Source organism: Chanodichthys erythropterus, chromosome 19 (assembly GCF_024489055.1).
Source record: "Chanodichthys erythropterus isolate Z2021 chromosome 19, ASM2448905v1, whole genome shotgun sequence".
In the NCBI taxonomy this organism is placed as follows: Eukaryota; Metazoa; Chordata; class Actinopteri; order Cypriniformes; family Xenocyprididae; genus Chanodichthys; species Chanodichthys erythropterus.
This window is the reverse complement of record NC_090239.1, coordinates 28,386,227-28,413,272: the sequence shown is the minus strand read 5'-3', so window position 1 is coordinate 28,413,272 and position 27,046 is coordinate 28,386,227. Positions and strand designations below refer to the sequence as shown.

Below are 27,046 nucleotides of genomic sequence, written 5' to 3'. Positions count from 1 at the left end.
ATTTTGCCCTTTGTTGATGCCAAAACTCCTAAATTAACTAGTTTAAGCCTAAAAGTTAAGTCGCACTTTGAAAAATTATGCTTCATTGTTATTTTTGCCCACACATATATATATATATATATATATATATATATATATATATATATATATATATATATATATATATATATATATATATATATATTAGTTTTACAGGAGATTCAGCTTCTTTATTAGACTGATGCAGTGAAGAGGCGGCAGGAAATTATGAGGTAGAGAGGAGTGGGTTCGAATAATTGCATTCCCTATGCCAGATGGAAACTTGCCTATCTTCCACAAGACTCCCACAACTCTGACATGTCAAGTGCACAGGCACTACCTGACAGATATCACTGAAATATGTGTCCTGAGCAATCACGTCTGTCTCTGTGACAGACTCACAGCAAACAACATTGAGGGGAGCGGCTCATACTCCTTTTTAGCCGAACTCTGACTGCCAGGGGCCCGTTGCAGTAGCTGTGGTTACAACTTAGCCTAAATACAATGTAAAGGAGCACTAAGTTACAACTTACGCATTGCTAAATATTTGTGTTGCACCATTAAACTTAGTTGAACTGTAACTCTGCGTATAAACTAAATAATTATGGAATCCTCCAATCAGGAGTAACAGTTGGACTAAAACGGTAGATTGATTAAATTGTATTAATAAAGTCATGTTTTACTTATTGAGACAAGCACATAGCCTGTAAAGTCTACTCGATTTTATAGCTTGCATGAGCAAAAGCGGTCAACACATGCGTGCAAGAAAGATTCATCCTTGTCCAGTATTTTTGCTATTTCTTATGGAAGCTTGTTTTCACCACTGAATAAAAAGTAAAAAAAGCTAATTGTGACTTTTAATCTCAAAATTCGTACTTTTTTTTTCACAATTGTGATTTTACCTCACGCAATTCGGACTTTTTTTCTCAGAATTGCATGATATAAAGTGCGCAATTGCGTTCTCAGAATTGCAAGTTTATATTTAGCAATTCTGACACTTTTTTTTACAAGTGTGTTTATAATGTGATATATAAATGTGCAAATCTGAGAAAAAAAGTATTTTTTTGCTAAGAATTGGGGTTAGCTCATTTAGCTCAACTTTTTATATCTCACAATTCTGAGAAAAGTCAGAATTGAGAGATATAAACTCGCAATTGCAAGAAAAAAGTCAGAATTGCGAGTTTATATCCCGCAATTCTGACTTTATAACTCACAATTGCAACTTTATATCATGTAATTCTAAAAAAAAAAAAACATCAGAATTGCGAGATTTAAACTTGCAGTTGTGAGAAAAACAGTCAGAATTGTGAGATAAAAAGTTGCAATTATCTTTTCTTTTTTTATTCTGTGGTGTACAACCACAATTCATGTACAACAACAATTCATGTCAAGACAAATTTATTCGTATAGAGCTTTTCACAATACACATTGTTTTAAAGAAGCTTTACAGAAAATCCTGATGTTATATGCTATATATATCGCCTTTTGTGAGTATACTGCATTGCATGTATGGATGAAGTTTGTATGTATTATATATATATATATATATATATATATATATATATATAAATATATATATATATATATATATATATATATGTGATAATACAGTTTACATTTTGTAATTATTTTTTCAGCCAAGATTTGCTATATATAATATCTATGCAGGTAAAATAGCATGCACTATTTAATCAACTTTTAATATATTGCTTGGTGATCATTTTTGACAATATAACCAGCAGCAGTTGAGATTTGAGATGCGTATAGTGTGTAAAAAGCAAAGTATCTGGTGGGCTTATCACTATACATTTCTCAAAATGCTTTCACTGTTGTAAAGACCTTTGTGCCTGTTTCTATAGAAGTGTATAATTATGGTATGAGAAAACTAAATTGCGGACGGGGCAGTGATTGAATGCTGATTCTCAGTCAGACGTGCGTTGAGGTTGGCTCATGGGACGTGGGCTGCGGGACTTAACATTCACTGCACTCCACCTCTCTCCTGCCGAGTGCTGATTCATTCAAAAACTAAAACCAGCTGGTCTCTTCTAAGGGAACAGAAGAGTCCGGGTCCCGCCGGTGATGTTACTGTGCCGTGTTAGGCTATCGTGTCACATACAAATGGCTGCTTAGAGATGCCATTATCTGTTCTGCGACAAGATGAACTTTGTTTGCTAGAGCTGTGGAATATCAAGTATCTCATTTGTCCTGTCTTTGTAGCCAATAAACATTGTTTTCACTCGTTTAAATGAGTCTGTAGGGCCATGTTGATGTACCCATGATGTGGTTAATTTGTAGGAAAGTGTTCCCTGAAATAACATTGTATTGTACAGTAGTTTCACTTTATTTTTTTGAGGTCCTACATCCTTGAATAGTGTTTCAAAGCTAACCCTTAATAAAATTTACTGTGGTGATCATAATTTCTGCCAAACAATTTGCATAATGACAGCCTTATGGCTCGAACTAATGCGAGAAAACTGATGCCAGAGTTAACACTTAACACACACACACTTAACGATTGTAAGGCCGATTATGAATGTAAATTGATACTTATGACTGATCGCGCTCAAACGCGTCCAGTCAGAGCCGGTTGTGTTCAGTCTGCGATTACAGTCGGTGTTCAAATTCCATGTGTGAGTATATAAATCGTCTCCAGTCGAAGGAAACAGTCGGTATGTGTGTTCAGTTCAGTCTTAGAATGTTTCAGCTAATCGTTAGGTGTGTCCCCGGCTTTAGGGGCCGTTCACATAGAACGTTTTTCCATTCCAATGCACTTTGCCATTGTTTTTCTCTGTAAACTCGCACTTGCACTCTTTTGCAGTGTCTCGCACATGAGCGCCAAGTTTTTAAGACGCCATGTCAAGTTAAAAGAATTTCAACTTTTACACACAGCACCACTCATCAACGTCAGATGCATAAAAGTGGACCAATCAGATGACCCAAGAGGCAGGGCAAGCATTGTGAGCTTTTGTTTACAGTAGCAAGTTGGCATGGCAACTGTTTTATTTGAAGGCTACATGACAGAGGAGGCACTCGTAGTGGCTGTGTCCAGATAGCCAGTATGATTATTTTCAAAAATAGTAGCTATCTGTTCTGTTGTTCGGCTTTGTACCGGCACTGATATCAGCCGTCAAAAAAAAAAAAAAAAAAACAGTGTTGACTACCAATCAAACATGTTTTCATTTGTGTTGTCTTTTATTCATACTTTTTGACTTTACTACCTCCTTTTGTGCTGGAGCTTCAGCTCTTTTATTCCATTTGGAGGTTGACAGAAACACTTCACCCTTCTCAGAGCGCAGTCCACAACCTCTCTGTGATATCCCTATAGTCTAGTTGACAGCTAGTGAGGAAGTTGGGAGTACCGCCAGTAGACTGTTCTCTCCACGCAAGAGCATTCATTTGAATAATTTGGCTAGGCCTAAAATGTGGGATCTGCCTTTTGTATCACAGTATCTGTTTGCTGATATGTAGTTATCAGTCATTTTCAAATTTTGCTTTTAGCTTTCCCTTTCTAAAATGGCTCATTTACAGTAATTCATCTATGCACAATGTGCAATTATGAAATTAAGAAGCAAATGCAGTTCTTATCAATGCCTTTCTCTGCCTCACGGTCTGATATCAACAGTTTTATTACTTGCCTGTGTCTGTAGATGATCGCCTCAGATGGAGTTCAGGAGAGCTCTCCAGTCACTGTTAATATCACCGTGATTGATGCCAATGACAACACACCCACCTTCCCCAACGTCTCCTACAATGTGAATGTTTACACAGACATGCAACCCGGGGACACAGTCCTACAGGTAATCAATAAGTTATTCTTTTACTGCAATAAAATCACTTTCTTTATTAGCAATTTGTCCGGTTTTCCAAGGAAGACTTCTAAGCAACCTCTAAAACAGGGATGGGCAATTTTGGTCACTGTCCTCCAGCAGAGTTTAGCTCCAACCCTGATCAAAACTCACCTACCTGTATCTTTCTAGCAATCCAGAAGACATTGTTCAGTGTGTTTGATTAGGGATGGAGGACAGTGGCCCTCTAGTACTGAAGTTGCCTATCCCTACTCTAAAAAGATCATGAATTTAGCCTTATTTCAGAAAATATATTATTTTGTGCTTTATATATACAGCCAGAAAAAAATAAACTATGGATATAGTCTCTGAAAAATACATAATCTTAATATTTTACTCAATTTTGCTTCTACGTTGATCTTGCATTAGTAAAGTTTAGATGTCTTTCCTGGAAAACAAGACAAAATGATTTTCACCCTTAATCCACTCATTTGAATTAATAGCTGTAGTTCCTACTTATTGAGGGGCTTATTGCTGGAATAATTGCTAAGATCTATGTTTAATCTTTGTCTTAACCGAAAATGTGTGCGTAACTGATCCCTTTGCAATCAGGACATGAGCAGAGCGCAGATTTGCTCTGGACATACTGAAAGATTGACCCCAGAAGTCAAAATTGTGCAATGCAAGTTATATCATCTAAAAGGTTATCTGCTCCAGTGTATGCTGGTAGTTGTCACTTTATAAAGGTTCTGAAATTAATCCTTATCTTTTTGTCTCTAGAATCAGTGATTCCGAAACATTGATGTTATATTATTAGTGTAATTCTCACATATATGTAATTCTAATACTGTCTAATATTTAATAATTTCTTAACTGCAACTTATATATGATAAAATATTATTTTTTTTTGCATAATGATTTGCACCTATTTAATTTTATTTTCAAAATGCATTTATTCAAATTGCTTAATCTGCATACATCTGTTAAGTGTGAAAATATTTACTTTATACTATTACTAATTATAAGCTATCCTGGTGTATTAATAATACATACTTGAATACAATTTATATCATAATATATATTTTTTAGCATTATGGTAATTAGAATTTAGATGAAAATATGCTTAATTGTCATAAAAAAAAAAAAAAAATGAAATCAATCAATCAATCAATTCTAAAGAGTGAACTTTAGCGCACACACACAAACCACCAACAATCCAGTGTAGCCATGTTCTGAAGGAGTAAATCTGAATCTTTTAGTAAATCTGGGAAACATGACCCAAACGTACTTGGCATTTTTCATGATTCAGAAGCTTAGACAGTGGTGAACGTGAATAAGCACCGTTGCAGGTCCTTTCTGAAGTAACGGTACCAATTCATTTTTTTTTTTTAGCTGACAGCAGTGGATGCTGATGACGGTCCCAACGGGTTGGTGAGCTACAAAATCTTGGCTGGGGATCAGGGACACTTCACCATCAATGACTGTACAGGAGTGATCACCGTGACGCCTGGTGTCAACCTGACCGTGGGCCGCTCCTATGCCCTCACCGTTAGGGCCTCAGACAACGGACCTTCATCCCAGAGAAGGTAAATCAACTGAAAACCCAATGAGGGTTGAAAAAGAGTGTCACTCTCACTCTCTAACAGAAGACTCAACCTCACATGCCCAGTTTAAGATCAATACAATTCCACATGGTGACAGATTTTGCTTCGGAAATATCTCTGAGAACACACTGCCGATATTGGCCCCTGCTCTTGTCCATCTGACACTTGGAAGAGCGGAAATTAAGGGCTTTTCACTCTAATTGCCGCTACCTCCCCTCTTGTCCAATTCATACCAGCTTTTGCCCTCTGTAATTCTTGCTGACTGCTGGATCAATACGGTGGAATGAAGCAGAAATAGAAAGAGGGCAAGCGAAGTTCAGGAAATGCAGTGTTTTGCTTTGTTGTTCGGGGAACTAGTTTAAGAGCCTCTAATATGCACAACAAATCAACAAAATATAAGTTTGAAGTACTTCTCCACAGAGCAATACTTGGTTGGAACTATGTACCCACTTTATCGAGGTATGCTCCAGAAAAAAATTTGGCCTATTTTAATATTTATGTATTTGCATATAAAATGCAATCCATCCCTTTGGATTTCATAGTTTTAACATAAACTACCAAAAAGGTAACACTTTAAAATGAAGTTCTATTTGTTAACATCAGCTAATATGAACTAATAATGAAAAAAAAAAAAAAAAAATTCTTAAGCATTTTGATAATCTTACTTGATGTTAAGTTTAACATTTACTAATACATAATTAAAATCAAAAGTTATATCTGTTAATATAATTTAATGGACCTGAGCTAACAGGAACTAACCATGAACAGTTGCATTTTTATTAACTAACATTAACAAATATTATTAAATACTATAACAAATTAATATCTCATTGTTAGTTAATTTTGTATTAACTAACATTAACTAATGAAACCTTATTGTAAATTGTTACCAACAAACAAACCATTTTGTTTATGTATGACTGGCAAATATACATTACAAATGTATATCACATACTTAATTTTTTTTATGTTAAATATGTGTAATCCAAATGGATGGACATATTATATGCAATACTGTGTCAATAGATTTTTTTTTTGAGTGTGGAGGTGTGCAATTATATGTGATGAACAGATGGCGGTTGAGCTTGTGAGAACTAGATAGTTATTTTCATCTCTTATTTTCCCATTTTAAAATTTTGTGAGAGCACTGGCATCAGAGTCAGCATATTGGATCATTTCCAGACATAATACTCCCCAATACAATTTGCTTCAACCACAGTTCTACACACACTGATGACTGCCCTGAAATAATGGCAATACCAGGTTGGGTTTTCACTAAACATCCAGAAAACAACCTAAGCAATTGGACTGCTATTGTTAGCTAGACTCTACAGAAAAGTGTTCAGATCTGTGAGGAAGCTTCATGATGATTTCTTTTGTCAAAAGACAGAAAATCCATATCAGAGCCCATACTAGAAATGCTGCATTTGCTCAATCGACAGCATCTGATTACATCTCCTGATCATTGCAGAAAGTGCATTTGAATAGTTTTTTTTCAGTTTATAAAACTGAAACTAAGCGAAAACAATGACTCTTTAGCATCCTTGTTAATGCACCCTCCTTACATGCCAGAAACGCCAGTTCAAATCCTGCTCAGAGCGGTGTGAGTAGAACTGGAAGGGGTAAAATTGGTGCCGTGACCCATATGGGAGTGAGGTTTAGGGGAGTGAGTGTAATGACACCAGCTAGTAAAGAACTGCACAGGTAAATCTTACTCCACTGGCCTCAAGAGGTGTATTAGCAGTTGACTTTTAAAGCCTACTATTTTTTATACTACAACCCGAATTTCAGAAAAGTTGGGATGTTTTTTTTGTTGTTGTTGTTTTGTTTTTGTTTTTTTATAAAATGAAAACTATGAATAATTAACGTCGCACACCTGTAGGTGATAGATAGGTGCGTAGGAAAGAAGACCGGTATAGTCAAAATATGAAAAAAAACAAAAAATGAATCCCGCACACTATCAACTTGCAAAACAATAAAAAAGACACTTTATTAGCAACGTTTCAATCGTAAGATGAAGATGTTACGAAGATGAAGATCTTACGATCGAAACATTGTTAATAAAGTGTCTTTTTTATTGTTTTGCAAGTTGATAGTGTGCGGGATTCATTTTTTGTTTTTTTCACAAATCACATGTGAAAATATTTTATTCACAATAGAATGTAGATAACATAACAAATGTTTAAACTGAGAAATTTTACATTTTTTCCACTAAATAAGCTCATTTCAAATTTGATGCCTGCTACAGGTCTCAAAAAAGTTGGCACGGGGGCAACAAATGGCTGAAAAGCAAGACATTTTTTAAAAGATTCATCTGGGAGAACATCCTCTCCTCCTCTGAATCAACACGGCACGGCCCACCTCCACCCCATTTTTTTTTTAATTCACAAAAACATTTGTATTTTAGTGTTCTTACTTTTCAACCCCATGTTATTATTTCTTTAAAGAAGAAACTAAAGATAGATTTAAACCTTTAGTTAATTTTGCAAACATACTTTACAACTTAAAAAGTACTTACTTTGCTGAGTAATACAGTAACTTAAATAATCACAAGTCAACCTGCCATACCAAATAAGACCACAGGGAGATAAAAAAGGACTGAATTTAACTATGTGGATCCATTCAAAATTATTGACATATAACACATGTCAATACTTCTCCAAAACTTCTCCAAAACACACTTGTTCGTTGAGCATCCGTTATAAAACACCCACAGTACATTAATTTTGACAACTACGTGAATATATTGAACTGTGTTCATGCAGAAATACGTTGTTCACGATCAGTGAGTCAAGAGCACACATGCACGGTTTGTTTGCGCATCAATAATTGCGGACTCCTGTATGTCATTTTAATCGTCTTTACCTTCATTAATATCATCATCCATCAAAACCTTTTTAGCGACACAGATTTTCTTTTTCCAACTGAGAGAGTTTGCATTTTGAGCCACCGGTCAGTTACAGCAGCACGATGAGAAACAGTCTGGGCTGAACCGAAACAATCATAGAATACATACAAAAGAGGTGGTGCCTTGTTTTAAATACTTTTTTTTTAAATTAATTTAATTTAATTTATTAAATGTAATGTATTAATAATTAAATTAAGGAATTATATTAATATATTTAAATTAATTTTAATTTATCTCACGGCCCACCTGGAGGATCACTGAGGCCCCCTAGTTGCAACATGTTCTCCAACCAATACGACCATATAGGTCGTTTGTCACTTCCCTGAAATACGACTCATAGGAGCGTTTACTAAAGTGGCGCCCCGATCAACAACAGGACACTTTCATTTTAATTCATGAAATACGACCCATAAGAGCATTTGCTTTCATTTTAATGCATTGTTCCCTTTTATCCGCGTCGGATTTTGGGTTTCGCGTAGCTCAACTGGTAGAGCATTGCAATAGCAATATGCAATCATGTGAGCATGCGATTGTGGGTTCGATCCCAGGTAACACATGTGATCATAAAGTGTAAATGCACTATAAATCACTAAGGTTAGGTTTAGGGATGGGGTAATTAATTAAAATGTAATTTTGGTAAATGGAAATAGGAGAAATGGTGTAAAAAGTCCACACATTGCATTTAAATGAACACGCATTTTGATTGGTAATGTCATACGTCATTTCATGACGACAGACGTAACACGACACTGTCATTATTTTTACGCCCACTAGAGGGCGCACGACTTCAACACGTAAATATAGGTCGTAATATGGTATAGGGTCGTTTTTTTTGGAGGACAGTCTCCCTAGTTGGCTGCGGCCCATGGGTTGGGAACCACTGATCTATGTTCTATTGTGAATAAAATATTGACTCATGTGATTTGAAAGTCTTTTAGTTCCCTTTCATGGGAACTGTCAACGCTACGTCATATGATGTTGTGGGAACGTCATATGACGTAGCGTCTCGTTCCCTTATTCAGGGAACCAGGGTTACACAAGTAACCCGAGACGTTTTCATTTTCTTCAAATTTAAAAAACGTCCCAACTTTTCCTAAATTCGGGGTGTATTTATTTATACTTTTATCTCTTGTAGGTAACTTTTTTCCACTTGTCTCAGCTCATCACAATGCATTATGAGATTGTCTTCTCTGTGAAGGATATATGAGGCTCTGTCTTACAGTTGGGCCAAAATATGGTATCTTAGAAGGTAGCATGATTATAGAATCTCTATTTTTTTACACAATTTCTGCATCAGAAGTGCCTGTGGTGCCTATTTAATGTTGCCTATTTAATCAGATCACTATATTTTGGAACACAGCCATGGTATTTCCAGGAAATTATACTCCATTCCTGATTGTTTTGTGGCTGGTGTGGCATTGTTGGTAGCTGGAGGATATCAGGTCATACCCTTGAGTGAGACAGTTAATACATTTGTCAAATAAAGAAATATAAACTGTGTTCCTTTTTTGTTTCTTCAGAAGTTCCATCACTACAGTGTATATCGAAGTGCTGCCCCCCAACAACCAGAGCCCTCCCCGTTTCCCTCAGCTCATATACAGCCTGGAGATCAATGAGGCCATGAGGACTGGAGCCACACTGCTTAACATACAGGTGACTTACCCATCAACTCCATTAGTGATTAACCTACTATCATTAGGATATCGGTGTTTAAACAAAAATATATTGGATATTATTAAAGGCACAATATGTAAGCTTTTTGGATTAAAATATACAAAAACCACTAGAACAGTGTTATATATTTTGTTGACTTGTGTACTGATGATGTCTTGACTTGTCGCCTATCAGTGACGTCATACCTGTGTTTCCCTCGATTTCCAGTTTTATTTTGTAGAAACCATGGAAACACCAAAGTAGGGCTGCACAATGATTAATCGTGATTAATCGTTTGCAAAATAAAAGTCTGTGTTACGTAATATATGTGTGTGTTCTGTGTATAATAATTATGTATATATAAATACATGCACATACATGTATAAATTTAAGAAATATATACATATATATATATATATATGTATACATGTATGTGCATGTACTTATATATACATAATTATTATACACAGAACACACTCATATATTACGTAACACTTTTATTTTGCAAACGATTATCGTTTATAATCGTGGTGCAGCCCTACAACAAAGATGCTTTAATATATAATATGTTTTATTAGACAAGGGAACAAATGTTTGAATACATTTATAGACAGAAAACTAACCATTGTTATATAGCACAACACATTTAGTCTTATTTTTTTAATCTCGTTAATGCCTCAGAGAAAAATACTATTTTGTCAGTGGCTAACATAGCAAAATCAGATGTAGCTTTACTTTTAGACACAGAGTATCGTTATAACATAGTTTTAACACACTCAAATGTATGTAATATGATAAAACAACACTGCTTTACCTCACATATGCTTCATCAGAGGATGTGGAATCGGCGACTGTGGCATAATAAAAGTCCCTCTGCTCTCAAGCTGTGTGTCTCGTCTCTCATTAGCAGTCACTCCAGTGGCCTCGTTCTGCTCCCACAGCACTCGGTCCTGCTCTGCTTCATACTACAATAATGTTAATAATCTCCCATCCTGATTCTTTTCCAATGGCTGTGAGGTGAAGATGACATCTCCCATGATTCTGCACTCAAACTCGGCGTCATCAAGCTACGCCTTTGTTTTGAATAGGCGACCTCTAGTGGCTAAAAGTTACATACTGTGCCTTTAATATTGTAAACATATGCACATATAAAATTATACACTGTCCATCAAAAGGTTGGAATAATAGTGTTTTTTTTTTTTTGTTTTTTTTTTTATGTTTTTGAAAAGTCTCTTATGCACATCAAGGCTGCATTTAATTGATTAAAAATACAACTAAAACAGTAATATTGTGAAATATTATTACAATTTAAAATATTGGTTTTCTGTTTTCAGAAGCTGAATGTTCAGCACTTCATTGTCACATGATCATTCAGAAATCATTGCTGATTTGCTGCTAATCTGTCATATTATTATCATTGGTGTTTTTTTTTTTGTTTTTTTTTTGCTGAATATTTTTGTGATACATTTTTTGTTGAATAGAAAGTTCAAAAGAACAGCATTTATTTGAAATATAAATCTTTTGTAACATTATAATTGTCTAGATTGACACTTTTGTTCAGTGTAATGTGTCCTTGCAGAAAAGTATTTATTAAAAAAAGAAGAAGAAGAAGAAGAAGAAGAAGAAGAAGAAATGTTTCTTAAGCAGCAAATCATCATATTAGAATGGTTTCTGAAGGATCATGTGACACTAAAGTTTGGAGTAAAGATGCTGAAAATCCAGCTTTGCATCCCAGGAATACATTACATTATAAAGTATAATCAAATAGAAAACAATTCTTTTAAATTGTAATAATGTTTCACAGTATTTCCTTTTTGCTGCTTTTTTTCTAATTACTATTATTTTTATCAAGTAATTGCAGCCTTTGTGAGCATAAGAAAGTCTTTTAAAACATTAAAAATATGAATGATTCCAAACATTTTGACAGATAGTGGAAAGGGAGTGGGGATGAATTGATCTATATAATTGACAGCAAAACACAAATCATATTGAGTATTTGGGCATCTGACTTATATGGACATATGTTTTATTTTATATATATGCCCAAATACAGTGTATATTTTGTGTTTTGCTGTCAGAGGTTTCCTGATGACAAATTACGGAGTCTTTCTGAGCATAATTGAATTAGTGTAACACGAAAGTGCTTTCTGTCATTTGCAGGCAGCCGACCGTGAAAGAGATCCCATTACATATACCATCCTGAGAGGAGATCCAAACAACGTCTTTGAAGTCTCCCAAACGTAAGCTGCCATTGAAAGGCCGGAAAAAGGCTGCTCTGCCAAAATCCACCATTCTTTTGGCTTTGAATAAGCAAAAAAAGGATGTCTTAATTGTGATACACGCACTCGCGTCTTTATTTTGTGTTGCACTCACACAGAAAAATGCAGAGAAACAAAAGCGTATTCTCTGTGAAATATTTGTGTATTTTTGTTAGCCACATCCTGACATGCACTGGATGCAGATTACATTCTGACACAAACATGATGCATAATTAATAAGAACTGATAAAAAAATATTAATTCCTCCATTTCAAATAGCAGCTTAAGACATTTCAGCTTTTGCTTGCAGTGAAGGACAGACAGCACTTAAATGTTTTTTAGAGCAAATCCTGAGATGCATTTTATTTGATTTAGCACTCCGTAAAACGAGTAAACAACATTAGGTAAGGATAGTGGCTGATATCTCACACTCTCTTTCTTTAGTAATGCATTTAGTAAAGCATGTTATACTCCGTAGTGTGCAGGGTACCAAAGGGCATTTCAATCATAGCCTGGAGCAAAGTTTCTGATCCTGTTCTCCAGTTATTTAAGTGAGATATCGCAACCAGGATCCGCTTCTAATGAACTGCTGCTCTCCTTTCAATAAGCAGCAGATGAAGAACAGAACAAATGTGGCTTTTTTTTCTTGAACTACCTGTGCTTATCTCGCACAGCTACAGCCCCTTCCCTTCCCTTCCTCTCATCCTTCCCACAATGCCTTCTGCTCCCCACAGAGTTTACGATAGAGCTGTCTGTTAGAGGGGATTGTGTAACTGTGGAGTCTGGAAAAGTCTGGCTAGAGGGTGAATATGATAATATAAAGTATATGTTTATAAAGCACTTTCATAGGGTCGGAAGTGTGGAGTTATCCTTTCATAAAGTAAGCAAAATGGAATTTTAAAAAGTGGAATTATTCAAGAAAGCTCAAAATGACTGTGATAGATTTTTTTTCGAGCAGAAGGGATGTAAGAGTTTTAAATGGATTTTAGATATTCTCAACTTAGCTTAGGCTAAAGTGCCAACTCACCTATTTCATTTTGCAAACCAGATATGCATGATAGATTAGATCTTTGAGCTTTGTGTCTTTGGGGTTAAGTTATTTCTTGGGTGGGGGGGGGGATGTGGGGGGGGGGCCTTCTTTGTAATTTAAAATGATCATGTTATACTTAAAATTTACACTTAAAATTAAAATTTATTATTTTTTTTTCTTTTCTATTATTATTTTTTATTAGGCCTTTTTATTAGGTGTGAGGACCGTATTTTAATTGCTCGGTCAATTCTTCTTCTTCTCCGAAATGAATCACATTTTTGAGGCCCTAAACATGCTCGAAAACTCATGAACTTTGCACACGCGTCAGAACGGTGAAAATGTACATTTGATACGGGTTTCAGAATTAGGTGTACCAAAATGGCTCGATAGCGCCACCTACAAAATTTAAATTAGGCGCCCTTTGCGCTACGCTTCACGTACAAGTATGAAATTCGTTAGATAGATGTAACAGCCCAATACCTACAAAAAGTCCCTGGGGTGCAAAATCTGAAAACCCAACAGGAAGTGAGATATTTTGTGTTTTCTCTGCAAAATTTGTGCAGTTTCTGCCATTTCCAGATGTTGTACTTTAACAAACTCCTCCTAGAGCTTTAATCAGATCAAGGTCACATTTGGTCAGTCTAATCTAAAGGCCTTTGCGACGTTAAATTGGGAAGACCTAAAGTTTTTGTTGAAGGTTGTGTCCGTGGCGGCCTGACAAAGTTCAGTGTTTCACCATGTTTACATATTTATAATAAAATATTCTGGGGGCCATGAAAGATTTGTGAATATGATTAAAAAAAAAAAATGCTGGTGCTGGCTGGCAACTTTAAAGAAATTCTGAAAAATGGAATCTGGACAAGATGACTGAAATGAACATAGACATTTTTAAAAATGAAACTTAAATGATTAATTCACTTTAAAATGAAAATTTCCCCAAGCTTTACTCACCCTCAAGCCATCCTAGGTGTATATGACTTTCTTCTTTCAGATGAACACAATTAGAGTTATATTAAAGGAAAGCTACTAAAATATCCTGACACATCTAAGCTTCATAATGGCCAAAAGCTCAAGAAAGTGCATCCATCCAAAGCAAAATGTACTCCACACGGCTCCGGGGAGTAAATAAAGCGAAGCAATGCATTTGTGAAAGAAAAATATCAATATTTAACAAGTTATGTAGTAGTGTTGTCAAAAGTACTGACTTCGGTACCTAGTCAGTACTGAAATTTAAAAAAATGTGATGCTTTGAGCGCTGTTGAGTGGATTCCTAAACATCTCTGATTGGCCGTTGTTTTCACGGCTCATCCGATATGTCTGTGATAGGCTTCAATGATCAACACTGTAAAAACGTTGTAAATAGTCATCAATTTATCTCTTCACTAAGCGCTTACACAGATACACACGGGATCGTTTGAAAGCAGGCGTCTATCGCGGATCGGTCCACTGTTAGATGCCTGCTTTCAATCGCTCGCTCTCCCACTTTCAAAACGCTTTCAAATTCAAAAACTTCCGTGTGCTTTCAAATGCTCCCACGCGTTGATCACTGTAGCCAATCACAGGCATATCCGATGAGCGTGTCAACACAATGGCCAATCGGAGATGTTTATGAATCCGCTTATGAATCGGTACTTTTGACAACACTATTATGTAGTATTCCGCCAGACTGCCTTCTGCATTCAACTTACGTAGACAGTGTAATGCATCTCGCAGTTCAAACCGCTTATGCTACGTCCTACGCCTTCCGTATTCAACTTATGAAAAAAGCTTAACTGAAGGAGATCTGACGTGTATTTGACCTCCTTCAGAAAGAAGGTCAAATACACCTAGGATGGCTTGAGGGTGAGTAATGCTTGAGGTAATTTTTAATTCAAAGTGAACTTCTCCTTTAATTCACTAATTTCTAACATTGGAATTCCTCCAAAGGATATGCAGAGTTGTAGGTGCTACACACAGCCAGGAATAGAAAAAAAATGTTTAGCAGATTTTTCTGCATAGTGAATATTGTGTTCGACATGTCATATTTATTTTACCTCAACGTGACTGGGGGGGCAAGTTTCTGTCATTATTGATGCTTGACTGTGAGGAATCTATGCATTTATTCAAATGTATTCTGCTTGACGTAAGAGAGCTGCAAAAGTAACTTCAGAACAAGTCTCTTTAGTTTCAATTGAGGAGGACGTTTTGAGTTCTAAAAGTTACAGTATATTTTCATAGTACAACAAACTCTTTCATTAAAAAAAAAAAAAAGGTAGAAGAAATGTGATTTATGACCACTTTAAAATGGTCACTCTGAGGCGATATCATGTATCAAGTCTTGTGACAATATATAAATATCCTACATTTTACTTTCAGTTATTCAGAAAATCCCAGATGTATTTTTTTATATCCAGCTTGTCTAGTTTGGTTTATCTTTGCAGCTGTATAGCCTATAATTACAATAATAAACTCTGTATTCTCTGGTTATCATTACAATTGATGCTGTTCAGTAGGGGTGTCATTTAGTGTGCATGCATGCTCTTAGACATGTGCAGACGATACTTGCAGTGAATGCATGATGAATATACATGAGGTCCTCTGGAGCCTTAAAGATGCTGCTTTGAATTTATTTATTTCATTTGGAGAACGCATGACTGTCTGCAGTTGTGTCCAACCTTTTCAAGAATTCTCTGGGGGTTTTAGGGGACATAAGACATGAAAAACATAAAACATAAAACATGAAAGGGCAAATTCACTAAATAATTGTGGCACTTTTGCACATGGTATTCCAGCTCTGCATCTTATTCGCTAAGCACTCGCAATCCATTTAAGAAGGCATTCCAATGTGCTGAAATATTGCTAGACTGTAACAGCATTTTTCTGCACAAATTAGGCCTGTATAATATTTTATTTTGGAGATATGTGTGTACTTTTTCTATCAAACAGGGCAGCTGTTATATATCAAATGATTCACAACAGTAAGCTTATAATTAGGGATGTCCAGATCCGATCACGTGATCGGAAATCGGGCCCGATCTCGCGATTTCAGACTCGATCGGAATCGGACGTTACCTCCCGATCAGGACTCGGATATATATGTATTAGGGGTGCAACAGTAAAAAATCTCAGTAAAAAATCGAACCGTACGGTTCTCCACTTACGGTTCGGTACACACTTGCACCGCGGTCCATCTCGAATGACGACGCATCTATTGGATAATATGGTTTGTTTAAAATAGCAACGTGGAAAACAGGCAGAGTTCAAATAATGTATGTTTCAGTCGATGGATGCGCAAAACGTTACATCAACGATAATCAGAAAGCGTGGACAAAACAGTCACTCTTTGTAAACTGTTAACTGCGAGTGCCGTCTGCTGTAATGTCCAGTCATTTACGCCGTCATCACCCGGGTGTTGATAGCGCGCGAGCGCAGGTGAGACCTGAACAGCACACGTTGCCGTCTGTGTTTAAACTAAACTCATTTAAGCCTTGCTGATTTAGACCTTCAAGAACAAGACGCGAAAGAGAACTCGCACGCGTTGCGAGAAGATTTGTGTGCGCTCATCCGAAGCGCGCACACGCTTATTCCAGTCAGCGCGCAAATACTGAGTTCTCTTTCAAGTCTTGCGCTTCGGTGGACAAATTCATACAAAAATTATGTCAACATGCCCGTCCTAGCGAGTATCCTAGCAAACATAGTCGGTTATGTCTTAAGTGAACGTATATAAGTCGAGAAAGACAGCGCATGTGTAACAGTATATGTACTGGATCGTGCAGGTCTAATAGGGAAAAAAGCTATTCCTGCTGCCTGTTTTTAATGTTAAATCAAACAACAAATAACAAAGAAATCGTCTCGGTTACGTATGTAACCCTCGTTCCCTGAAGGAGGGAACGGAGACGTACGTCAGTAGTGACCGACGAATTGGGATATCGCTTAGAGAGCCCTATCATCTTCGTGTAAACTAAAACAAGCCAATGGAATTGGCGTGCGATATTTGCATAATGCGCACCGCCCCCGTCAGGTGTATATAAATAGGAAGCAGATGCAATCGCACTCTGTTTTTCGCTGAGGAGACAACTGGTGTCCGCGCTACAGCGAGGGTACAGAAACTGTGGCGACGGGACGTACGTCTCCGTTCCCTCCTTCAGGGAACGAGGGTTACATACGTAACCGAGACGTTCCCTTTCAGTCGGTCACGTTCGACGTACGTCAGTAGTGACCGACGAATTGGGATCCCAACTAAAGTGCCACAGTTACGAAACCCCTTCCAGTGCCCAGCGCAAGCTCAGCTGCCCATAGCACCGGCTGGCGGTGAAGGGGGCGAGCTTACACCGAGAGAGTCTACTGTTGTCTAACCACTACCCAATAAGTAAACTAGACATACTGGGGAAGCGAACCCGTAAGGGACGCTGCGGAGACTACTACCTACCCAATGGGGGAGGAGTTTACGTGGGAATACACACATGGACTGGCCCGGGGGGCAGTACGCATATGGAGTCCCTGGGATGGCTCCACCTGGTAGGGGGAGACTCATCTGACAGGTGACAGCAGAGCTGGCTCTGCTAAGGGAAAGACACAGACTCGGCCCGTAGGGAGTTTTAAACCGTGGAAAATACACATATGGGACCGCTCTCGTAGAGGGGTCACGACATGGGCCCCAGCCAACAGACAGCGTCAGCGACGGATGTAGGCCTGGCATCAGACACTCCGCAATGTCCGAGCCGAAGGGGGAGGCGGAGGAACTCGACAGGGTTCGCCAAGCGGGGAGCACGACTGGAGTGAAAGTATGCACGTATCCGGCCAGTGGCGGGAATGGCATTGCAAGCCGACACTTAGAGCGGGTACAACACGTCTACCGACTAGTGGATGCGAGTACACGCGAGGATACCGGCTCTACACGTAGGCTATAAAACCTAGCGAACGTGTTAGGTGTCGCCCAGCCCGCAGCTCTACAGATATCTGTCAGCGAGGCGCCATGAGCCAGCGCCCAGGAAGAGGCCACCCCTCTGGTGGAGTGGGCTCTCAACCCGAGTGGGCAAGGCACGCCCTGGGATTCGTACGCCAAGGCGATGGCATCCACTATCCAGTGGGCCATCCTCTGCTTGGAGACAGCCTTTCCCTTCTGCTGGCCTCCGTAACAGATGAAGAGCTGATCTGAGGTCCTGAAGCTTCGTGTTCTGTCCACGTAAACGCGCAGAGCGCGGACGGGACAGAGCAAAGCTAGGGCTGGGTCTGCCTCCTCCGAGGGCAGCGCTTGCAGGTTCACTACCTGATCTCTGAAGGGAGTGGTAGGAACCTTGGGCACGTATCCAGGCCGGGGTCTCAGGATGACGTGAGAATCACCGGGCCCGAATTCTAGGCACGTTTCGTCGACCGAAAATGCATGCAGATCCCCTACCCTCTTCAGGGAAGCCAATGCAACCAGAAGAACCTTTTAAGAGACATTAGTTGACGGTAGGTGTACGCAACGGCCGCAGTGCTTAGTGAGCGGACTAGAACGTGCTTGCCTGACAACAGCTCCTTGAAGCGGGCCAGCGCAAGACGAACCGCTAGCAACTCGAGGCAATTGGTATGCCAATGCAGCTGAGGCCCCGTCCAAAGACCTGTCACTGCATGCCCGTTGTACGTGGCCCCCCCATCCCGTGGCAGAGACATCTGTGGAGACCACAGCGTGCCTGGACACTCGTTCGAGGGGTACTCCGGCCCACAGGAACGAAGGGTCCAACCACCGGACGAGGGTGCGACGGCAGCTCGGTGTCACGGGGACACGGAGCGTGCCGCACTGCCACGCCCATCTCGGGACCCGGCCGCGGAGCCAGTGTTGAAGCGTCTCATATGAAGCAATCCGAGCGGCGTTACCGCGGCTGCAGATGCCATATGCCCCAGGAGCCTCTGAAAATCTTTCAGTGGAGCCGTTGTCCTGCACTTGAGCGAGCTCAGGCAGTTCAACACCGACTGGACGCGCACCTCGGTGAGACGCGCAGTCCGTGCGACCGAGTCTAGCTCGAGACCGAGACAAGAGATCCTCTACCCGGGGGTGAGTTTGCTCTTGTCCCAGTTGACCTGAAGACCTAAAGGCTGGGAGCTACAACCATGTCGGGTAGGACTTTATACTGGCATGCCCGACCCTCGAACGCAGACCGACCTAGGAAGGGTCTGTGTCGAGGCAGAATCAAGACATGAAAGTACGCGTCCTTCAGGTCTATTGCTGCAAACCAATCCTGGGGACGGTCCAGGATTGGCCGTAGCCCACCGCCCTTTTACGGTACAATGAAGTAGGGGCTGTAAAACCCCGCCTTCATATCGGCTGGAGGGACCGGCTTGATTGTACCCTTCGCCAGGAGGACAGCAATCTCCACCCGGAGAACAGGAGCACTGTCCAACGACACCGGAGTGAAGTGGACAGCCCTGAAGACCGGGGGACGCCGGGCGAACTGAATCGCATAGCCGAGTCTGATAGTACGAATGAGCCAACTGGACAGGCTGGGGAGCCACGCTTCCAGACACTGAGCCAGCAGGACCAAAGGCACCACAGACGCACCGGGGGTGGGGCAGCAAGGCAGAGAGGGACCCGACCCGGACGGCTTGGGGGCGGCCCGGAGTGGGGTCAGACTCTGCGAGGCAGCAGTGTGCATGGGAGACAGCGCACGGGACGCGGTCTGTACCATCACACTGCCACCTGCTGGCGAATGGGGAGGGAGCTGTCAGCGGCGAGGCGGAGCCTGGCACACTGACAGACACCCCTTGTTGTGACCTGGAGTTTGAGGAAACTGCTCTTTTTGTGAAAAAATGGGTAGCGCTGTACTCCGGAGAGCCAGCGGCGGTGGACAGACAAACACAAATTCCCCCCGGCCCTCCTCCGGGGGTGGGAGAGATGGTGGAAAACTCTCCCGAAGAGCAAGATCCTTCCCCTCCACGCCACCCTGCTGTCTGGCTGGTGTAGGCTGCTGCTTTGCCGTCTTAGCTGGGGCGGAGGACGATGCAGGCGGGCGCCCTCGGCGACGAGCGGGCTGAGGCTGAGCCACGGGCGGCTGGGTGGAGGCAGCAGCGGACCGCCGTGGCATGACGTGACTGATAGCCTCAGCCTGCTTCTGTGCAGCGGAGAACTGATGGGCGAAGCTCTCCACCGCGTCGCCGAATAGGCCGACCGGGGACACGGGGGAATTTAGGAACCTCTGCTTATCGGCATCCCGCATGTCCGCCAGGGTCAGCCAGAGATGGCTTTGCTGGACTACCAAGGTAGACATCGCATGACCAACAGTGCGTGCTGTCACCTTCGTCGCCCGGAGGGCGAGCTCGGTGGCAGCGCGCAGCTCCCCCAGCAGCTGTTGGTCAGGACCTTCCTGGGGCATTTTTGACAGCGCTTTTGCCTGGTAGACCTGCAAAAGCGCCATCGCATGCAGGGCAGAGGCAGCCTGCCCACAGGAACTGTAAGCTTTCTCAGTCAGACCGGCTGAGAATTTACAGGCCCGGGACGGGAGACGCGGCTCACCACGCCAGCCAGCGGCCGTTGGACACAGTTGCATCGCAACAGACCACTCGACTGGCGGGATCCTTGCGTACCCCCTGGCTGCCCCGCCGTCCAGGGAGGTGAAGGCGGACGGGGGGCCAGGCCTCGAACGAACACTATACGGTGTCTGCCAAGACCTGGTCACCTCGTCGTGCACCTCCGGGAAGAAAGGCATTGGGGCGGGATGCTGGGGCTGACCAGCGCGACCCCCCCCCAAGTACCAATCATCCAGCCGCGATGGGCCGGGACAGGGTGGAGGGTTCCACTCGAGCCCGACACACAAGGCGGCCCGGGAGAGCACAGCCGAGAGTTCGGGATCCGATTCGGGCAACGCCCTCCGGGACGGCAGCGCGTCCGGATCTTCCTCCCCCGAACACTCAAACTCGCCTTCCGACGCAGCGATCGACATCTGATCCTCCGCCGGCGCTCCAAAGGTAACGGCTGGACAGTCCGAAGAGGGCCCAGCGGAAACCAACGGCGGCAGGATGGGTTGCGGTGCTGATGAGGGGGCAGGGGCCCGCGGAGCGTTTCCGCTCGACGGGGGAGCCCTGACCGTTATCCTCAGGTCGCCCTCCCTATACAGCGCCGTACCGTCATTCCGGTTCCCGGGGCCGGAAAAAACGGTCGTACGCGGCATAGGAGAGGGGACTCCCGCTTCCTGAGACTTCAGGAAGGAGAGCCTCGACCTCAGCACCGCGATGGTCATGTTCCCGCAATGGGAACATGAACCATCCACAAACGCTGCTTCAGCGTGCTGAACGCCCAAACACGAGATGCAGCGATTGTGCCCATCAGCAGGGACCAGGGAACGACCGCACCCAGTAACGCACAGACGAAATGACATACTGTCAGGGTTCGTCTGTAAAGCTCTTTTAGAAGGGGAAGTCAACTCACTCGTGCTGAAGCACCCAGGGAGCGACGCGATGTGTCAGGTACACCACTCCCTGACACACCGAGGAACCGGCCCAAATCGCTACCTCACACACACTCTTTGTGTTGCTGTGAAAACAGCAGTTTAGAGCTTATAGCTCGGCTCCTCAGACACTCGCGACCTCGCTGCACGTGCCCTCTTCACCAGCACCGAAGCTCGCTGCAGATCCTCTTCTGAGGCAGTGTTTTAGTAGAAAAAACACACGAAGAAAGGAGTCTTCTAAATAGGACACCAGTGAATGGCTCCGAAGCGAAAGACAGAGTGCGATTGCATCTGCTTCCTATTTATATACACCTGACGGGGGCGGTGCGCATTATGCAAATATCGCACGCCAATTCCATTGGCTTGTTTTAGTTTACACGAAGATGATAGGGCTCTCTAAGCGATATCCCAATTCGTCGGTCACTACTGACGTACGTCGAACGTGACCGACTGAAAGGGAACACTCACTGCTCTTGACTGAATAGTTTTTGTAACTTCAATAATGATTAATATTTATTTTATACAGTAAAGATGATATGCAGTGATATTTAATATTTGATTATCCATTTTCTCTACGTGAAAACGACTGTTAGATACCCGAAAAAGCTGAAAAGCACTGTTCCTGGATCCTGGATCTGTTTTTTCGCTATTCTTTATTCTTTTTCATGTATTATAGAAATATCGGATCGGGACTCGGTATCAGTAGATACACAAAATCAAATGATTCGGACTTGGACTCGAGGGCAAAAAAAAACGTGATCGGGACATCCCTACTTATAATGATGTTGTATAATTTGGGTTGTACTGGTGGGTTTCCACAGGAAAATCGAGTATGCATCCTTTCGTCTTTCCATCATTACGTCACGTCTGTTTACATAAAGAAGGAGACCCAACTAGTAGGCTGAATCACATGTGAGGATGGCAGATCATTTATAGCCTTTTCTCACAGCAGCTAGAACAATTAAATTTATCATTTTGATGGTTGATTGTAATCCAGAAAGGTCCAAATGACAATCATCAGTGACAACTAGAGATTCACACATAGGTAAAAGCAAAAGACTCCAGACTGCGGAGTAGCTACAGGATTTGAAATAACGCTAATACACACTAAATACACATAGTCACGCAATGCTGATGTTGTTAACATTAACAATCAAAGTATAACAATGATAATAATTTGCATGGTTTGACATGATCCAAGCTAAGCAATCGTTAGATTTAACCACCATTGGCAGCGCAATTTATTGTAATGCTTTATTTTCTCAGTTGGTCAGAACAAAAGTGACAGATTTGTTATGTACTTGTTCAGATCACATTTGACAGCCACACATTCTCCTTAAAGCATTAGATTCATCCACGCTGAGGAGCTGTGCAGATGCACAGCCTACGTAAAGGTGATAATCTGAAAATAACTGCAATTGCAGGTTTCAAACAGAGATGGCGACAAAGAGGCAAAACTTATGGACTGCAGCTTTAAGTATAAAAGTAATACAATTATATCATGTGACTGTAACATGTCTTGCGATGCCTCAACCATTCAATACAGGGGGACACAATATCTTTGCACATAATGACCCATATAAAGGTATAAATGAAAACAAAATAAAATAAAAAACTGCTATTCTTGAGGTCTTAATTTTAATTTGCATACAGTATGTAAATCTACTATATTTATACAGTATATACCTCATACTCTATGCATCTGATCCACAGCGGACAATTCTATAAAATGTAAAAACACCCTAAAAATGAAAATTAAGTCATAATTACCTCCCCCTGGGGCAAACATTGCCATTAAGAACTTGTATGACCAACTAGCAGGTAGTTAGGAGGAATCAGTCTTACTTTTCAGTATCTAATTAAACCAATCTACATTTTTATATAACTGACTGAAAGATATGAACAGTCTTAAAGAAAGAAAGAAAGAAAGAAAGAAAGAAAGAAAGAAAGAAAGAAAGAAAGAAAGAAAGAAAGAAAGAAAGAAAGAAAGAAAGAAAGAAAGAAAGAAAGAAAGAAAGAAAGAAAGAAAGAAAGAAAGAAAACTTGAAGAACCAGTCTTAGTAATTTATGCAACCGACCCCTGGTGTTGTTCTAATGATGTATGCCCTTCTTTCTTTTATGAACCACAAAATGAATTTTTTTTTTTTTATGTTCCCTCTTGCGCTCATCCATATAATGACAGTTAATATCGACCAGCATCAAGCTTTTTAAAAAAAGATGCAAAAGTGTCAAGTGATCAGAATGATCCTGTGCGACACCTACCATATATTCCGTGTTCTGCGGGTATACAATAGTCTTGTCATTTTAGAGTGAACTATCCCTTTAATGCTGTAACATCTTACTCCAGAACTCAAAAACATGGATGCCAGGCAAGTTTTATTAAAAACACACACATACACACAACTGTGCAGAGAAAGTGTCTTCATGCTTTGATCATCAGGTGTTTTTACACTGGCCCATAAGATCCTAGTTAGATGAACCACCCTGAAGCATTACCCTTTCATGCTTATTAAATGTGGAGGTATCACTGCAATAAGGACTACAAATGTATTTTTGTACTTCCCATTGGGGTTTTGATTAACAAGATACATGAGATATTGTCCAATTTTAAATTAATTCCTTAGTCCCTCCACAGGATTCAGTAATTGGTTATAAAATTGTTACTTAAAAAAAATCCCTCTGTAATAGTTCATGATGAGGAAAGTCACACCACAAGACCATTTCCACGTTTAGATTGAAATTGCAATACAATAAAATTGATAAAATGGATAATTGGATAATTTTGTTTCTGGACAAAATTTATTTTTTTAAACATTTGTTTATTTATTTATTTATTTTTTAGCATAGTAAAATTATGTCCACTTCCCAACCATGTCATTTAATTTAATGCACTAATAACCTCTGTCAGAGCCATAAATGCCATAACACTTACTAGAAAGTGTGCATGTATGTGTGTATTTATTTATTTATTTTTTATTTATGTGGCATACTCAAAGTAACCCGGCCACCAAACATCCCCCAACTTTCAAATTAAACTTGCATTGCCATGCAAAGGTAATTGTGTGAACAAATGCACTGTGTGCTAGAACTCATTTGAATGGGGCACAATGTTTCACTCACGGCTGCGGTCGCCTGACAATTAATTCAGTCCTAATCATCCTCAGGCACACGTAAAATATCCTTAGCCTTTCACAGTGTCACAAGTCTTGCAAGGAATGAACATATTGGCTGGCCATGTCATTTAGCAGCACATCATTCCATCCAGCCTATATTTGTTGAATTAATTTTGGCCGAAAATGATTCACTTTGTCTGGACTTTGGCTGTGGCCTGTTGCACACAGGACATTTTCCAGTTTTGTTTTCTTAGCACATGGTGTGAATTTGAACCTTGTTCCACTCGTGCTTGTCCTCCGGTTTTCAACATAATCTTTGCTTTCAGGTCTGGGCTGTTGTTGCTGGCGAAGAATCTGGACAGAGAAATCACGGATCACTACACGCTAACGGTCACAGCCTCCGATGGCAAACCAGATGGGGTAAGAATGACTGAAGTCTGTCAATCAATCACACCCCACTGAAGACAAAACGCTGCTGTTGCTGCAGTTCAAAAGATCATAATCGAAACTTCTGATTAAACAGACATCACATGTTGACAAAGTTCAATGTGTCAAGCAGAGTCTAGCAGAATCAATCATGTTGAAGCAAAGAAGCACAGACACAAGAGTTTGAAACGATCATAAAGATATGCTTGGAGCATTGTATAGACATCTTTAGTCCCACACAGTGTTCATTTTGGCAGCCATTTTTGATTTAGTCCTAGTCTTTATCTTCAGACGAAAATGCCCTTTAGTAGTCACATTTTTGTCTTTAATATTTTAGTCTAGTTTTAGTCAACGAAAGTCATAGCACATCAAACTACAGTTACCAACATTAATTTTGATAGCTATTTTATATGTAGTCTTTAGACAAAATAGTCATCATAATTTTTCTCTTTAGACCAATTAATTTAAGCTTATGAAAAATTTGAATCAAGGTAACAGGCTGTATTGACGTTGCACTCTTGGCAGTAGCATTTGTGCAATTCTACATATGTGGTTCTCAAACTTTTTAGAGTGTCGTACCCCCTGAGGGATTTAATATCATTCTGTGTACCCTCTCTTTTGCATTTAGACAGCAGTTGCATATTTTCCATTAAGGGACACTATTTGCCTTCTTAAATAGGTTTTTCTAGTGCATCTTTTTACCTTTATACATTCCTTTATAAAATAAATAATGCTTTAAATAATAATAATAACAATTTAAAAAAAATAAAATAAATAAATACAATGATGATAAAAACGAAGTGATACTTTTAAATATTACATTAATACCGCCAGTAGGTGGCGGTAAGTCGTTGTTTTTATGAGTGAATCGTCGAGTCATTCATTCTTTCAGTATCAAAGCAAGCGGCTGTATTTATGAATGGATCATTGAATCATTTGTTCAAAGCTGCATGTTTGTTCACGAAACAACATGTGTGCTGCAGTTCTGCTGTGGCTTTCATTGCAAAATAGAGCAAAAATACTGATGATACTATTTAAAATGTACATCACCTAATATTACCTGCTATGAAAGATGAGGTAATTTGACTGCCGTGTATTTATGCCATTTTACCTGCTAGAAATACATGCTCAGTTTTGATGTTATTTTAAGGAGGAGTAGACATAAAAACAAACCGCAAAACTCAGCATTTTTTCTTGTGTATGTCAGTTTGAAAGCCACTGCTGGATATTAGCCTATACTTTGGTCGCCGATTAAGTCAGCAAACGAGCTGCGCAATATAGGCCGACCGAATGACACTTTTTTAAGTAGAAAATCTCAAATGAAGATCGCTGAACTCCAGCTTACTTGTCTGTGTTTTCAGATCTGATGTTTTCACATTGTGTGCACGAAATAGACATTGAAACAGTAAAAAAGACCCATTGGAGAAGCATCAATTAAAAGTTACTGTCAATGATTTTGGCCCTCCAAAACCATTTTGTCCGAAACCGAAAATTGCAGTTTCAGTCAAAAATTTTAAGTTGCCAAAATTCTGGTGCATCACTAGTACTGTATATTCACAATGGTGGAAATTTAAAATAATTATTTGTCTTTTACATATGGCATTAAAGGAATAGTTCACTTTCAAATAAAATTTCCCTGATAATTTACTCACCCCTATGTCATCCAAGATGTTCATGTCTTTCTTTTGTCAGTCGAAAAGAAATGAAGGTTTTTGATGAAAACATTCCAGGATTATTCTCCTTATAATGGACTTCAATGGCCTCCAAATGGTTGAAGGTCAAAATTACAGTTTCAGTGCAGCTTCAAAGGGTTTTAAACGATACCAGACGAGGAATAAGGGTCTTATCT

General features: G+C 40.3%; 1 protein-coding gene across 2 annotated transcripts in view; it reads left to right on the top strand.

Moving 5' to 3' along the window:
* The window catches only part of pcdh15b (protocadherin-related 15b), a 239,673-nt gene that overhangs the window by 109,232 nt on the left and 103,395 nt on the right, over positions 1–27,046 (top strand). For both annotated transcript variants that reach the window (XM_067368857.1, XM_067368859.1), the window contains 5 exons: positions 3,666–3,815; positions 5,196–5,389; positions 9,836–9,968; positions 12,129–12,208; positions 25,098–25,191. In XM_067368857.1, the coding sequence (XP_067224958.1) occupies positions 3,666–3,815; positions 5,196–5,389; positions 9,836–9,968; positions 12,129–12,208; positions 25,098–25,191 (651 nt within the window). The remainder of the gene's footprint in view (positions 1–3,665; positions 3,816–5,195; positions 5,390–9,835; positions 9,969–12,128; positions 12,209–25,097; positions 25,192–27,046) is intronic.